The sequence below is a fragment of the Fistularia commersonii genome, chromosome 4 (genome assembly GCF_037954325.1).
Source record: "Fistularia commersonii isolate RoL2024-O1a breed Wild chromosome 4, RoL_Fcom_v1.0, whole genome shotgun sequence".
Taxonomy (NCBI): Eukaryota; Metazoa; Chordata; class Actinopteri; order Syngnathiformes; family Fistulariidae; genus Fistularia; species Fistularia commersonii.
This window is the reverse complement of record NC_141287.1, coordinates 20,030,434-20,046,813: the sequence shown is the minus strand read 5'-3', so window position 1 is coordinate 20,046,813 and position 16,380 is coordinate 20,030,434. Positions and strand designations below refer to the sequence as shown.

At 41.1% G+C, this 16,380-nt stretch overlaps 1 protein-coding gene across 4 annotated transcripts in view; it reads left to right on the top strand.

The window, feature by feature from the left end:
- The window catches only part of galnt13 (polypeptide N-acetylgalactosaminyltransferase 13), a 52,837-nt gene that overhangs the window by 11,688 nt on the left and 24,769 nt on the right, over window positions 1-16,380 (top strand). For all 4 annotated transcript variants that reach the window (XR_015106074.1, XR_015106075.1, XM_086145875.1 and 1 more), the window contains exons 3-5: window positions 6,798-6,966; window positions 13,302-13,468; window positions 14,079-14,286. Coding sequence is in view for 2 of the 4 variants with exons in the window: in XM_086145875.1 (XP_086002001.1) it covers window positions 6,798-6,966; window positions 13,302-13,468; window positions 14,079-14,286 (544 nt within the window). In the remaining 2 variants the exon portion in view is untranslated. The remainder of the gene's footprint in view (window positions 1-6,797; window positions 6,967-13,301; window positions 13,469-14,078; window positions 14,287-16,380) is intronic.

Sequence of the window (16,380 nt, the reverse complement as noted above, 5' to 3'; positions counted from 1 at the left end):
TGGTCTAAATAACCAAGGAAATCCTATATTCATTCGGTATAGATAGAAAGTACCGTCATTTCTGGGCTACTGAGCGCTCCGGAATATAAGCCGCATCGGCTAAAAATAAACATAATATATGTGTACATATATAGGTCGCACTTCTCTCGTAGCCGTAGGTGTCCATGTTGCAACATGAAATATTTACACAGGAACTTCTTGAATTGCATGAATACAGTTCCTCCTATATAGCTGGGGTAGCCATATGGAACTAGCTGTGATAAACGGAAATCCTTAAAATAGCGACCATATTTTTATTTTGATATATATAAATATTTGAAAGCTTTATGACCTTCTCCACACCTCTTACCGGTAACCTTTCCCGTACTCTCAAACACTTCCTATACTCATAACCGATGTGATCGCACGTCGATGTGAAATGGACGAGGCGAGATGCTGAATGCATGCTATGCACAGGACATGCAGAGAAAGATGCTATGGTCATTGAGCCAATCAGAGCTCAGGATACATAACACCATGCTCTGATTGGTTGCCACCCGAGAAAATGGTTATTTTACTGTAAAAATAATTGAAAAAATAAATGCATGAAAATACATTTATATCGCAGAAACCTGCAGTATAGCGAATAATCTGCGATATAAAATTGTGTCGTAGATCGAAAATCCATGTTACATATTTTATATTAAAAATACAGATTTTTATCCACGATACAATTTGAAATCGCAGATTTAAAACCTAAAAAACAGTGAGACCCCGAAAGGTGATTATAACTCGATGCAACCTAATTTAATTTCTATTGAGCCATCGACTATTAAGGGTACCTGACCAGAAGCCACGCAGACTAAAAATAATTAATAATATTCATATATATGGGGTAATGAGTTCATAATAATAAACTAACACTTTATAGTTTTATTTGTATTTCTTATTCCTTTTTCCCCATCCTTTTTTTTCAATTTTTTATACTGTTTATACAATTTCCTACTATTATTTATGATTGTCATCTTTGACTTGAAACTCTGGCACAACAATTTCCTTCGGGATAAATAAAGTTGTTCTTATTGTTATTATTCTTATTCTTAAATATATGTGAACATACATAGGCCGGACTTGTCTATAAGCCGAAGGTGTCCACGTTGTAACATTTTAATTTGATACATACTGGTAACATCCACAAATACGTACTGGAAATGCTTTTTTCCCCGAACAGTGTCTGTAACACGGCGGATGAAAAATTAATCATTTTATGATATTAATAATAAATAACACAAGGAAAAGTCCATCCATTGTCTATCCCTGCTTTGCTCTATTCCAGCTGATCGATATCTCGGTCTTCCTCCTGCGCACTAAAACCATTAAAGTTATCTTCTTTGGTGTCGGAGTTGAACGGCCTCAGAACTTCAGCGTCGTTTCCACGGTCCGATGTGATGAGGCTAAATGTTTTGGCGGCGTGAAGCTCATTAGCCCCCGAAAAATCCATAAATTAGCCGCATTATTGTTTAAGCCGGAGCGTTCAAAGCGTGTTCTGAAATGACAGTAGAATGTGCTCCACCTCCAAACAGTTGTTTTGGAAGACGCTTTGAGAATGTCCAGAAGGAGCCCGCTAAAATCATAAACACGGCTAAATGTTAAGGTCAGGACCCGATAAAACAGTGTAAAAACACTGTTCATGGCTCGAGCTCGGGTTGCGAATGCGATCGGAGTCAGATTCTGTATCAGTGGTTTCGCAATTTCATGTGAGGCATTATCTGGTTGGAAAGGGTGAAACTTATGTAAACACCCTTACAGTGTTGTCTGTGCTATGCTAATATGTTCCTAGTCTAAGGGAGTACAGTATACCCTTGTTTTTGCGGGGGTTACGTTCCAAAAAAAACCTGTGATAGGCGAAATCCGTGAAGTAGAAACCTTTATTTTTTTTTTTTTTACAATTATCATACAATTAAATACTCTATTATACATTGAAAAGAAAGAACAAACCATTTTACAGGCTCAATCTTTGGTTTCACAAATAAAAGTACTGTACTTTAGAAACGTTTTTTTCAACCAATAACTTCTGTACTGTACTGTCAAATAAATAATTTTAATCATCAATGTGAGCAGAAGGCTTCAAATTGCGGAGATTAGCACCGCCCACCGCAACCCGAGTAATTGGATTAAACGGGAGAAAATTAAAAATGATTCTGAAAAAAATACAAAGTACAGTCGGACAAATAGTGACTCATTAATTGATTAATTCCGTAATGCCGACCTACAGCCGCATAGCTTTTACCTTCCCTTAGCATGTCCAGAAGTTTAACTTTATCTGCGATAGATAGCATCTTCCGCTGCCTTTTGGGCCCTTTTGTCGGTCCAGAGCGTTTTGTCAACATCATGGGTTTTAGAGAAACTCGAAATTGCAAGAGGATTTGCACGTACGTCGTGTAAATTTGGCAAGCTGTTTTACGTACGTGTACATATTAAACTGCGACGTTATCGACGCACAGGTAGAGAAGAAGCGGAGTGACTTTTTAGCCAATCAGAATGCAGAACACAACGCACGATGCAAATCCGTGAAGTAGCGAAACCGTGAAAAGTTAACCGCGTTATAGCGAGGGATCACTGATTGTAGTTTGCCTGGAGTCTTTTTTTTTTTTTTCAAAACCATGCATACGGTACATCCTACCCGGATGCCGATCAGTGAACCCCACTTGGAGAAGAAGTGCCACATCGGATACCTCGCCAGGTTTTCGGAGTTCCATCCGTGCGAGTCGACGAGCTAAGATCCCAGCATGCCGTCAACACTTGACAGACTCCGTCCACCGCCCCTCATGCAGGGTGTGAATTAAGTACTTATACCTGAGACCACTAGTTCTGGTAAACAGCCTTCTAATCTGTTGGCATGACAACAGACGCGCACCAGCTGCGAGAAGCATATGGTCCTGAATTTAGTCATATAGCACAAGTGATCATTTGAAAACCTCATGTTGTGACTGACTCGCCCCGGGGGGTTTCTGTTTGAAAAGTCTAATGCTGATTTCAGGAGAATTATTCGGTAGAGCGATGCAATCTATAATTGTTTATTCGGTGGTGATATGGATTTAGCTTGCGCTCTGCTGGACGAACGACAAAATGACACCACTGCCGTGGTTATAAAACATCGTCGAAGCGATTATTTATTCTATCTGTCGGACAGGTTTTTGATATGCACATTGGCCACATATGCATATATTGCTGTGTTAATGTCATGTCGGCTTCAGAGAGGGGCTGAGTTTTCACCGTATTGGGGTCACCAACCCTTGGGGTTTAGGGGTTTCGTTTGTTTTTTCCGCTGTATTTTTTGTGTTTAAAAAGAGCTCGAGCGGTTCATAGAGAAAAAAACACAATAGAATACAAGACTGGCTTAAAGATGTAGACCAAGACAATGAGTACACGGAGAGAAAGTCATTGGCACAGAAAGTAGTGCTTCTTTGATAAAGCACCTCCTGCAATGCACCACTACACATCTTTCTTTCCTTTTTTTTTTCTGCCGAAAATGTTTGCTGGGAATAAAGTTGCTGCAATGGAGGCTCAAGGATTCATTCACATTCATTTGTGAATCCTTTAACAAAAAGAGAAGAAAGCATGGCAGTCATGCATGACGCCAACATGGTGTCAATTGAGCTCGGATGCTATTTGTGGTAATACTGTGTAGAAATTATTGGATTTAGAGCTCCCATGCATCTGGGGGTTTTATACAGTGGGTTTCAAAAAAAAGGGCAAGGAAAAAATAGAAAAGTAGCTTTGCGATGTATTTTTTGCTTCAAAATTTGAAAAACAAAATGATTTTTTGCTAAAAAACGGTTTAGCGACATTGTTAAAATGATCTTTCCTGTTCTTGATTCTATAAAAAAAAACAAAAACGATAGCAAAAAAAAAAAAAACGGCAAAATTAAAAAGATTGATTTCAAATCAAGAATAGGCTTGTAAACATTATACCTCCTCTTACAAATGCTACAAATCAATATTCTAATAAATTCTAGTGGCAAATTTTCCCACTATGACAAGATTTTCTTGTTTAACTCAACAATATTTTTCGGATATAATTTTGTAATTTCATCAGGTCTTTTTTAATATTCAATTTTTATATTAATTCATCATTTAGAGGAACAGTTCATGACATAAAGCTTTTTATTATTTCCCTCTTTACACTAAAACAAAGGAAAAATTTGAACTTAGTGTTACATTCTAGTTAATGATTTTACTGGTCCGGCATCAAATTCGGCCGTAATTGGCCCCCGGACCAAAACGAGCAACATAGCGGAGTCGTGGCCATATACAAAGTGTATTTTTTAGATATGAACTGATCCATGTGAAACGGAATTTTGCGCTTGTGGAGAGGAAGGACCGGAGATCAAGTATGTGAGGTGGAACAGTGACAGCCAGCCAGTTGCATAGTATAGTTGCAGCTCCACAGACACTTCCTTGCAACTACATGACCGAGGTGAGAATCTGGTGAAAACTGTGAAGTTTAAATATCGCTCTGGATGTTTTTCTGGCCGGGGCGTCATAATTCTTCATGCGGGTTGAAGTGAGTAGGAAGAACCGCCTTCCTGGTTTGAGCCACGTTATGTTTTGTCACAGAATCAGTTGAATGTGCACGATCTTCTCATAACTGCCGTCTTTTCTGAACTATCGAGCGCACCTGAATATAAGTAAAAATAACTAAATATATGTGTGCATATACATGACTGTTCTAGAAAATTAGAATATTGTGACAAAATTCTTCATCTGCTGTAATGCAATTAAAAAACAAAAATTCAAATATTTTGAGATAGGATTTTTGAGTTTTCTTAAGATGTAAGCCATAATCAGCAATATTAAAATAATAAAAAGGCTTGCAATATTTCAGTTGATTTGTAATGAATCCAGAATCCAATTTTTTTGTAATTGCATTACAGAAGATAAAGAACTTTATCACAATATTGTAATTTTCTGAGACAGTCCTGTATAGGCCGCACTTGCCTGTAAGCCGCAGGTGTCAATGTTGTAACATGAGATATTTACACAGAAAGATGTTACACAGAAACATTTTTTTTTTACTTTTAATTAAATACGTGCCGGTAACATCCACAAATACGTACAGGAAATTCTTTTTTCCGGTAACCTGTAACACGGCGGGTAAAAAAAAAAGTCGTCATTGTTCTCTGTGACAAATTATTTATAAGAATAATAACAACTTTATTTATCCCGAATGAAATTGTTGTTTATAATTTATATTAATTTAAATTTATAATGTTTTTTGTACTTTTGCACGGTGGATCTTTGCTCTTCAATGCTGTGTATGTGTGAACATATTGCAGTATCGACAATAAAGTTGGAAAAGTCCATCCATTTTCTACCTTTGTCCTGCTCCATCTGACCTGCGTCTATCTTGGTCCTCCTCCTGCGCACTAAAACCGTTCAAGTCGTCTTCACGGTCATTTCATCGGTTGGATGTGACGAAGCTAAAGGTTACGGCGGTGTGAAAATAGCCATAAATCAGGCGCATTGATTAAGCCGCGAAAAGATAGGGATTCATAATCTGGAAATTACGGTAAACGTTTTAATAACTCGGAGAACGTATGCCAGAGCTCCGTGATCGACCCCGTAGCCACGCTGCCGCTGGATCTGTGAAGCATCCAGAACATGTCGTGATCACATCCCAATTGACTCGGTGCCACGTGGTAGAAACCCGTACATGCTGGAGGGATTATCCGTGTTATCCGGTCTCGGGTAATTCCTCGGAGTCCCCCAGGAGGACGTCGCTCCCCACATCGCCACCGTGACCCCTTCTCACGGACGTAGAGGAGGTTGGACGGACGGACGGATGAATTTGTTCAATCATCCAGCTCAGCTCCTGAGTTGTGAGCAGTAGTTTTAAGCCGCTGTCACAAACGGAGAGTGTCTGCAGCTCCAGAAAGAAAATCACTCGCTGGTGACTTTCGGACGATACCGGGCCATTTTCGCGAGGGCTTGTAAGGAATCCTGGGGCGGTGAAGCTCATGTGAACTACGTGTCGTCCCCCCCTTTTCGTCGAAATCGCCGTCTCTGCTCTGTGAGATTATTAGAGCGAAATGAAGCGAGGGCAATGTCATAAATCCGTCGGAGGTTATTTACCTTTGTTTAATGGAGCCGGCGCAGTGCAGCGGCGGCTGCGGCAACACAAATATGTCTGGCCTTTTGGCTGCCAAATGGTCAGAGGTCAAAGCAAAGAGAAATGTTGTAACATTTAGAGAAAATTCCTTTTTTTTTTTTTTTTACAATTTAAAATGTTCTCCCAAGTCAGCGGATGGAAAATCACTATTAGATTAAATGGAAATTAAATAGAGCTGCCAGGCAGCACTGTACTTAATACCCAGCCAACCCGAGCCGCGGCAGCAGGGAGGGAGATTAAGCCGATGGGTGATGCACTGTCTGTAGGAGCGCTGTTACATTTCACCATTTTGCTCAACTGTGAAGAAACATATTCGCGCAGCTTTTATTCCCGAAAGAAAGGGCCAGCGGATTCTGCTCATGCATTGTTGGGGCGAGATGAAGAAATGAGAAAAACGCCATATGACTCCAGAGTGCAGCGGAAATCCTTCCTCTTACTTTACCCTCAATAACAAGCATTAACTGTTACGTAAATGACTTGAGCGATTGTGCTTGATATCGCCGGCCGTCGCCCTCATTTTCAGAAAGTGATCCCGAGGTAAAATTTCCGGTGACTTCTTCATCGACCATCGGGTTCTGTTGACGAATGAGTCACGTCGAAACATCCTCGCTCATTTCTGTTTTTTTTTTTTTTTGTCTTTTGCCAGCTGTGATCTCGCGGAGCCACGAAGGTCCAGGCGAGATGGGCAAAGCGGTGAACATCGCCAAGGACGACCAGGAGAAAATGAAGGAGCTCTTTAAGATTAATCAGTTCAACTTGATGGCCAGCGACATGATTGCGCTCAACAGGAGTTTGCCGGATGTGAGGCTGGATGGGTGTGTAAGCTCGGCTTGTTTTCATCACGCTGTTAACGCTTATGCACCTAAACCGGGGGTCGGCAACCCGTAACACCCAAAGAGCCATTTGGACCCGGTTTCCTCGGAAAAGAAAACACTGGGAGCCGCTATTACTTTTTGACGTCTAGAATAAAGGTACCGCTGTATATATTGCTTTTTATTACCTTTACACTTTGTATCAACAAGTGTGTTGCTTCTGAAATTCACAAAGTATTACGGAGAAAATTAAATTTTATTTATGTAATGAACTCATTTTGAGCTTTGGGCTTTCAGAGCGTGTCGCAGAGCCTTGACCTGAATTTCAAAAATAAATCGTGAAAAAATCACTGTCAGTAAACAGTAAAAGATTAATATTTGCAAAATATCTTCATAAATATTTATTTTACCTGGTTTATGGAACTTCTGCACACAGCATCTGCAAATTGGGACCTTACCGGCTGGCGGGTTTACCGGCTTCCGCGAGTGTGATGTTATTTTGAGCGGCGAAAAATGATAAATATAATTTCATTTAATGTTTCAAGATCACAATAATCTTCCAACTTAGAACTGAAAGTTGAAAAAAATGAATTTTTTTCACAAATGAAATACACGTCAATTAAATATTTATAATTTATTTTCCCAAGCCACTCGGAGCCGCGGGTTGCCGACCCCTGACCTACAGCATGTTCATCGTCTTCATGTGTTCACAATGAAAACCGCGGCGAAAACGAGAATCCCGTAACTGCACGGGAGTTGAATTGATGCTGGAAGTAAACGTGTTGCCGTCGAGCTCGGGTTATAATATCTTTCATAAGCTGGCAATCAAAAAGAAAGACCATAAGCGGCGGCGGCCGAGTCCTGGAACCAGATGGACAGAAATATGTAAATCACCGAAAGCGCACGCAAAGGGCAGATATGAATATTGTCATTATTGTAATCACTTTAAAAGCCATATGATTGCGGGAAAGTCCTAGAAATGCCAGTCATAATCGTGTCAAGGCAGGATTTTCACCCACATCATTGACCATTCGCCGTTTCCCCCAAATGTCTTTGACTGAAGGGATGAAAGATTTTTTTTTTTTTTTTCCATTCTTAGCTCTAGAACCCTCAATAGATCAAAAAAAAAAATTAAAAAAAGACGACTATTTCATACTAACGGGCCTTCAAGTGCTAATAAACCAAGAGCAAGCGTGGTGGAGAAAAGCAAAGGTAAAAATGAAAATTATCCACTTCTTCCTGAGTTTGTCCAAAGTCACGGGAGGGGAAAAAAAGAATCACGTGAAAGGTTATATGACACTGATGCAAGTGTGTGTGTGTGTGTGTGTGTGAGATAGTGAAATTGTCTTGATTTGTATTTTGTTAACTTGTATTTCCCCTTTTAGCGCCAACTCTCCGGCCTGACTGGTTCAAGAATACATCCAGTATACTGATATAAAGTGCTTGTGTCATACTGTGAACATTCTTAATATGTAAATATGCAGTGGCACTCGCAGATTTTTTAATGTAATTTGGTTCTTGCGATTTATCGTTCTTTTGCCTTTTTTTTTTTTATTGCAGAATTTGAAATTTGTTTTCGTGATTGAAATTCTAGCCTAAGAATAAAAAAAAATAGTAAAAAAAAATATAGTTAATTAAACTAGAATTAATTTGATCAAATAAATAAAATACGAGATCTCCTTCGCAAAGCAAAGATTTTCAGCATCGCGAACTCTCGCTCCCGTCGTAGCCACGCGTGATCTCGTACGAAATAACACCGGCTACGTAAATCCGTACTTGCACGCTATTGGCTGATTGAGCACGTTGTTCCATTCCTCGTGTTGATTGGTTCATGGAAGAAGCCGCTGATCTCCTCGTAGGTCGTGCACGGCTTACGATGTCCTTGTCCACTTCGCTGTCGTTCACATAAACGTGAATACTGTCCACTTTGTGCTTTTGAGTTTGTGAAAGTATATTTAATTTTTTTTTTTTTTTGCGATACCCCACGCTCTACCACGCCTCCTTAACGTCCCAGCAAAGGTTGTTTAGTGTGGGAAGCGTAAAACTGTCGAAGGTGGGTTGCGGACAGTTTGTGGGAGGTTTGTAAAGGGTTGAGTGAGGTTTTGTTGAGGGTTAATGTATCTTTAAATACCATCAAAATGATCATGGAAATTCACTTTTTGCAGGGCGTCTTGGGACGTAACCCCAGCGATAAGTGAGGATCCGCCGTACGTTTCTGTTCCTCCACTGCTCCAGAGTCTTCACTGAGTTGGTTGCAGTGAAAAATACAAACAGATTGAGGCCAGAAATACAATGAGCTTTTTTTGTTTTTTTTTTTTTCCCAGTAAGTCTGGCGCCACACCGCCCAGGATTCTCTGACACATTTGATCTTCATTGCGCCGCAAAGTACCGATGTTGCCCGATCAAAGAGCTGAAAATTTTGGCCGCCGCTTCTTTCGGGTTCTTTTTTTAGCTTTTTAATGTCTGGCGTTCAGACCTAACAATACAGCAGGGACTCTTTCTCCTGCGAAAAGAGCTTCAACGGGACGGCAGTGATGAAAGGCTCTGCACCAGAAGATGAAATGTACTGAAATATTACTCCCGCACTGAGAATACTTTCCTCCCTCCCTTAGTTCTGTAGATGCTATCCTCCGTGTGAATGCATCGCAAACGAAAGAACTAATCACAGGCGCTTTGTTGATGCAACACGCATCGGATGACATGGCGTGCGTGCGTGTGTGTGTGTGTGTGTGCGCGAAGCCGAGGATATGGATAGAAGTGGGGTGTAGCTTACGGTCAAGGAAAATCGAAAGAGCAGAAAAGAATGGCGTCTCGTTCGCGTGCCGGAAGGATTCGGCGTCAGATGTTGCGTCGGAAGAAAAATGGTTGTTTTGCGTGCGGTTTGTGTTAAACGCTGCTGAAGTGAGTGTTGTTTTTTTTTTTTACCTGCGTTGTTCTATCTTCTCCTCGGAAAGTAGGATGCATCATAAATATGTACGGTTTTTGTATTTGCTCATTATATGGAGGTTCATCCAGGTCATGGTGAATTCTTGTCGAAATCTTCTTGTTTTGCCGACTGGACTTGTGTTTCTTTGCTCGAAGATGTTTGACCGCCTCGTCCGTGAGGCTTCTTCATTTCTAATGACTTATTTTGAGTTTCTCGATAAAACTCCCAGGATTCTGGGTCTAAGCGGTTCTAGGTCATGGTGGATCTGCAGAAACCAGGTGTAAAGAGGTTGTTATGCTAATGGGGGTGTCGTTCGTTGGAACAAAAGAGCAATTTAATGGGATGACCTGGGTTGGAATGTGAAAAGGTAAAATACGGAAAATAGGGTTAGATGGAGAAGGTTGATTGGCTGTCGCGACCCCTGAAGGGAAAAACCCAAGGGAGAAGAAGAAGGTAAAACTAAACAAAGCGGTGAAAGCTGTTGTATCACATGGACGGAGGCTCATGTAGACGTTACCGGGAGCTGCTTCTGGTGGTGGATCTCTCCTGGTTGTTTTGAAGGAGCAGAAGGTCCTGGTCCGTGTGTGCGGATCCATTACATCACATTACATTCCAGTCATTTAGCAGACGCCGTTATCCAAAGCGACTTAGAAAAATTGCAATTCAATAACCGGAGATCCAAAGTACCAGTAGTCGTTATACCAAATAGCCGCCTCAAAACCATATACATTCATTTCTTCGTGTTTTTTTTGGGGGGGGCTGAGTGCGATTAATGGGGTAGTGTTTGGTGGAGAGGTACGTTTTCAGCCGGATGAGTATCTGCGCTGATCCTCCGTGAGGAATCTGCGAATCCTCCTGATGTTGTGAAGGAGGAATCTGCAGGAACGGGCGACTGTTGCGACGTTCGTTGAGAACGACAGTCGGTTGTCCAGGACCGCATCCGGGTTTCTCGCAGTTGTGGTCGGCCTTACGATAGTGGTCGATGGTGACGGCAAGCGGACAACCTCTCCCCGGGAGAAAGAGCGGCTCAGTTTTGTCCAGGTCGAGCTTCAGGTGGTTAGTCGCCATCCGATCTGAGATGTCGGACAGGCGAGCTGTGATTCGGGTTTCCACCTGTGGGTCTGACGGAGGGAAGGACGGGATCAGCAGTGGCAGGAGAAGCCAGAACCAAGTGATGTCGTGTACAGGAAGAAGAGGAGAGGGCCTAAAACCCAACCTTGTGGAACTCCGTCTTAGTATTGATCCACGTACATTGTTACACGTTTGTGAAAGGTCGTGTCTGAGGTCCCTTCGTCTGCTCAGAGATGGTTTTTCAGTTTTGGCAAAAGCGGCTTCTTTGACTCCTCTCTCCAACCATCTTCATCCCATAATATGCACATTGCTGTCTTCAAGAGTGGTCCTTGTTCTTCAGGCTTATGTGGACCGTGGAGTCCCGTCCTGAAGTGGTGGCTCTCCTGTGTTGGATCATCCATCTCCACAACAAGCCACCAAAACGTAGACTTGGAAACTCCCCACAGGTCTTTAAAACTGAAGAAGCCTCTCGAACGAGGGCTGAAACTCGAATCCGGTTTCCAAGACCCGACGATTTCGACAAGTACGGTCGCGCGGCCGTTCGTTCACACGTACAGTTTCTTAAATAGTGGTGTGGTTTATTCATTGATGTCGGCTCTAGGGATGCCTCTGCCACCCCGTCCGCCCTCCAACTGTCAGATCGGTCGGTAAGAGAGACTTTGAGCCGCCTCCAGTTTGCAGCAGCGTTGTGTCTTCATGGCGATCTCCTGGCCGAGCGGCGACGGCACCTCCTGTCACTTTAAGTGACTGGTTACCGAGCGGATGGCTTCTTTCACCCGCCCAAAGATACCCGGGTTGTCCTGTCGGCCGTCCATCTCCCCTCCCCTCTAATGCAGGCTCATTTTTTATTCAGTGTCATCTTGTGCCATCCCAAGCCCGCCACATTCGTACTCTTTGACTTTCACGTCCAGACAAGGACGCTCCGGCATCGCTTGCGTTTTTTCGCATTTTCCACGTCACTCGGAGATGATGCTTTTGCACCGATGGCGTCACGAGCCGGCAGCCGTAACCCTCCTCTGCTCCTGTTTTTTTTTTTTTTTTTTAATTTTATTTATTTTTTCGCTTCTGATACAATGAAATAGTGTGCAGGAGCGAAACATGTTGACATCATTTAGCCAAGGTCTATCGGTGGTGTGCTTTTTAATTCTTCAGATATGCTTGTATTCTTAAATGAATGATGCCGAGGGTGCATTTTATTGTAAGGAAGAAACATGTAGCTGGGTAAATATTTTTTCATCAAAATATTTGCAATTTTTATTTATTATTATTATTATTTTTTTTCAAAAGTGCTCAAGTCCTGTTAGAGATATGTGTTTTTTTTTTTCTTTTTCTGTGCCTCAAGACTGCTTCAGCACTATTTTCGGAGGGACATAGATTAGCGCCGTGCACACACATGCATGCGCTCAGCATGCAAAAAACAATCTAAAACTGGCATGAATGAGTTGGAATGAATGTTGGATTGTTGTACAGTATATCATGGCAGTTTGAATGTAGAATTACAATGGGATTATTAGGCTCTATTTGATGGAAGTTTTCGCAGTTTTTAAAAAAATGTGCATATTTTTTTCCTGATGCAGGGTGTTGCACTTAGCGTGTGTGTGTGCTACTGTGCTTGTACTACTTGTTGCGCTCCTCTGACTGTTTCACATGTATGTTACATTGTTTTCATGTATGTTGTTCTGATTTTAGGTAATTTATCCGTGAGTCTGCTCTGGCTACAGCGTGAGTGATGCACATGTGGCTTTTTGTTCAGCTGTATTCTATTTTGTTTGTGTAAATGTATGGGTTTACTTTTGGAAAAAAGGTACAAATGTCTGTTTCATAACGCTTAATTTGTTTGTTTGTTTAGAAGTTTATTAGGACAGTGTACAATTACAATAAGCACAGAGGCAGAGATGTTTGTACCAGATTGGAGCTCATCGCTAATTTCCATCTGTTGTCCTGGACAATACAAATATAAAACTGTACAAAATAGACAATATATATAAAATATACAGATAGGCAATAAAATAACTATACAATATGTAAACAGGCAATAAAATATGTATTTGTAAATATGTAATATGTAAAAAAATATGTATTTTGCAAGTGTATTTTGCAATTTGAAATGAATATTATGGCTTTATAAAAACGGTTTAATTTCTTTTTTTTTTTTTAATGTTAAACCGAGCCAGACGGCGAGTGAAGCGAACCGGACGGGTGTGTGGGGGGGAAAAAAAAAAAAAAAAAAAAAAATGTGCAGAACCCGGTAAACTTTGACTCCGTTCCTGCTCGATTGACAACCACGTGAGGGACCCGGCTTTATTTCTATCCGCTGATGTTCTCTCTTCCTCTTTTTCAGCTGCAAAACCAAAGTGTACCCAGACGACCTGCCGAACACGAGCATCGTCATCGTGTTTCACAACGAGGCGTGGAGCACCCTGCTGCGGACCGTGCACAGCGTCCTCAATCGCTCTCCCAGGCACTTGCTGGTGGAGATCGTGCTCGTGGACGATTTCAGCGAGCGTGGTTGGTATCCTCCGCCGTGGACAACCAGCCCATTATTGTTTCGGTCGCTGACAGAAACGTACACTTTGCGTACACTTTGGAAGGAAATGATCCTATTCTTTTTTTTTTTTTTTTTTTTTGCTGACGTCTCACTCCTGGAATTTTGTGAGACGAGTTTTAAACGTGAAAGGCGTCATAGATGTTTATTGATATTAGCATTTGTTATTAAATGTGAACAAACAGATATTGCATGTATAGCAGTTTTAGTGAGTTCCAGCTGAATTCATCCTAACATGAGTTCTTTGGAAAATTATTTCTTTTAAGGATCACATGATGATTTGAATTATGAAATTATGATAGTGAGCGGGCGAAGCTGCATGGCGGATCAGAGGAGCGTTGCTACTCCGATGTGCACAGATTTAGAGAATCTATAATTACTCCGCAGGGCAGGAAAGCTAAATTTAAACCCTGATAATTCATTCATTTATCATCATTTTGTGCACAATATATCCGAGAGTAGTTTCGATTTTTCCGCTTCATAACAATGGATTCGCCGACAAACAATCAAAACTGTAAAACACAGTTTAAGAACCAATGGGGTTTAATTATACGCACTTCTGATCGGGCACAGACTTCCTGAGGAAGAAGCTGGACGACTACGTTCGGACGCTGGAGGTCCCGGTGAGGATCCTGAGGATGGAGCAGCGTTCGGGTCTCATCAGAGCCCGGCTGAGGGGGGCGGCCGCCACCAAAGGTCAGGTGATCACCTTCCTGGACGCTCACTGCGAGTGCACGGTGGGCTGGCTGGAGCCCCTGCTGGCCCGCATCAAGGAGGACAGGTAGGATCCGGTAGCGCTCGGGGAATTGTTTTAATCTTGTTTTTTTTTTTTTTTTCCCCCCCCCCCATTCCGGTCCTGTAAATTTAATAAGATTTGACATTATCAAAATTCACTTCAATCCCACGTCTGGGTGCTTGAGCCGGATCCCCATTTGAATATTGATGCGACCGCACGGTGTCAGCGCTGACTTCTCCATCTGAGCACGACGCCGCTGAAAGAAAAAGATAATTATTTTTTGCGCCGTCAGCTCCCGCCGCCCCGGAGTAAATCTTTCTCCTTTCCGCGTTGAAGCTGCTACAGCCGATGTTGACGAGGTCGCAAATAAAGGCCGTTTTTCTCGAGTTTTCATTGTTTTCAAATATGAGGACTCAGAAAAGATGGATGTCGCACCGTCTGCTGATTGCAGCAGTTGTTGTTTTGATGTGTGTGTCAGTGGATTTAAAGAACTTTAAAAGCAGACTTTTATTTTTATTTTTTTAACAGCATGAGCTTTTATTCATTCATATATTCATTATCGAGACAGCATATCCTGCAACCATGACGTTTTCAATCGTTGATCATGTGAAAATTCATTGCTAGTGTTTTTATGCCGTCATTTCCGGACTATAAGCCGCTACTTTTTCGTCAGGCTTTGAACACTGCGGCTAATTTATGGATTTTTTTCGTCACCAAAACATTTAGTCTCGTCACATCGGACCCCTGAAATTGCCGTGAAATTCACCTTTTGCTGTCTCGCTGTTTTTTTAAGTTTTTGAATTTTAAATTTTAAATTTCAAACTGTATTGTGGATAAATATCTGTATTCAATATAAGATACGCAATATGGATTTTTAACCTGCGATGCAATTTTATATCGCAGATTTTTCACTATACCACAGGTTTTTGCGGTATAAATGTAGTGTCATGCATATTATTTTTATCAGCATTTTCTTGGGTGGCAACCAATCAGAGCATAATGTTATGTATTCTGGGCTCTGATTGGCTCAGCAACCGTAGCATCTTTCTCTGCATGTCTTGTGCATAGCATGCATTTAGCGTCTCACCTCGTCCTTTTCACAGAGCGATCATGTTGGTTACAAGTATAGGAAGTGTTTACCAGAGTACGGGAAAGGTTACCAGTACTTAGAGTGTGTAGGGGGTCATAAAGCTCTCAAATATTTATAAATATTAAAATAAAAATATGGTCGCTATTTTCCGTTTATCGCGGCTGGTTCTGGACGGTTACCCCAGCTATAAAAGAGGGACTGTATTCATGCAATTTAAAAAAGACGTGAATGAATGACCAAAATAAACTAATATCACAAGGACCGTTAAGAGCTTCCACCTCATAACTCTAAGCAACCAGATGGGCGAGAACTCCACATATTCTAAAAGGCTAAATAAATATTAAAATATGTAATGTTTGTGTTCCTGGACATTAGGATTCCGACAGGCTGGACGTCCTGCAGCGCGACCGTTGCCTTAAGGCCGGGGTCGGCAACCTTTACCACTCAAAAAGCCATTTAGAGCAGTAAAGAAAACACAGGGAACCACACGATCCTTTTGAAATTTAAAATTAATAAACGCGACATATAAGGTTTTTTTTTTTTTTTTTTGTGCTATGGAGAAACAAAACATGCGTTACATTTTTTTTAAATACATGAATAACTGCAGAGAAAACAAAACTACGTTTCTTCATCCAATAAAACATTTTGAACCCTGAAAAAAAAATGTTGGGTTGAAGGTTACTTCTAAGCAAAATACTCAATGTCTATTTCAGTCCTTGTATTTAAGAAAAAAAAAGCCAAATTAAAATTATCCACTGGCAGCAAACCAAACTCTCTGTGTGCTGCCGAGTGCAGCGGCTTATTAAGAACACGTTTTATTTAGATGTTACAAGGTCGCCATAATATTCAAATTAAAAATGACTTTTTAAAAATGGACGAACTAAAATAAAATAAATTTTATTTTAGTTATTTTAGCCGATCCCTAAAAAAGGATTTGCTCAAACTGGGTTGGTGGGTTCGATGATTTATCCTGCCTTTTTTTGTTTATTTATTTTATCCATTGCTATTGTTACTTTATATATAATGTTGTTTAGTTCTTGTTGTGTATT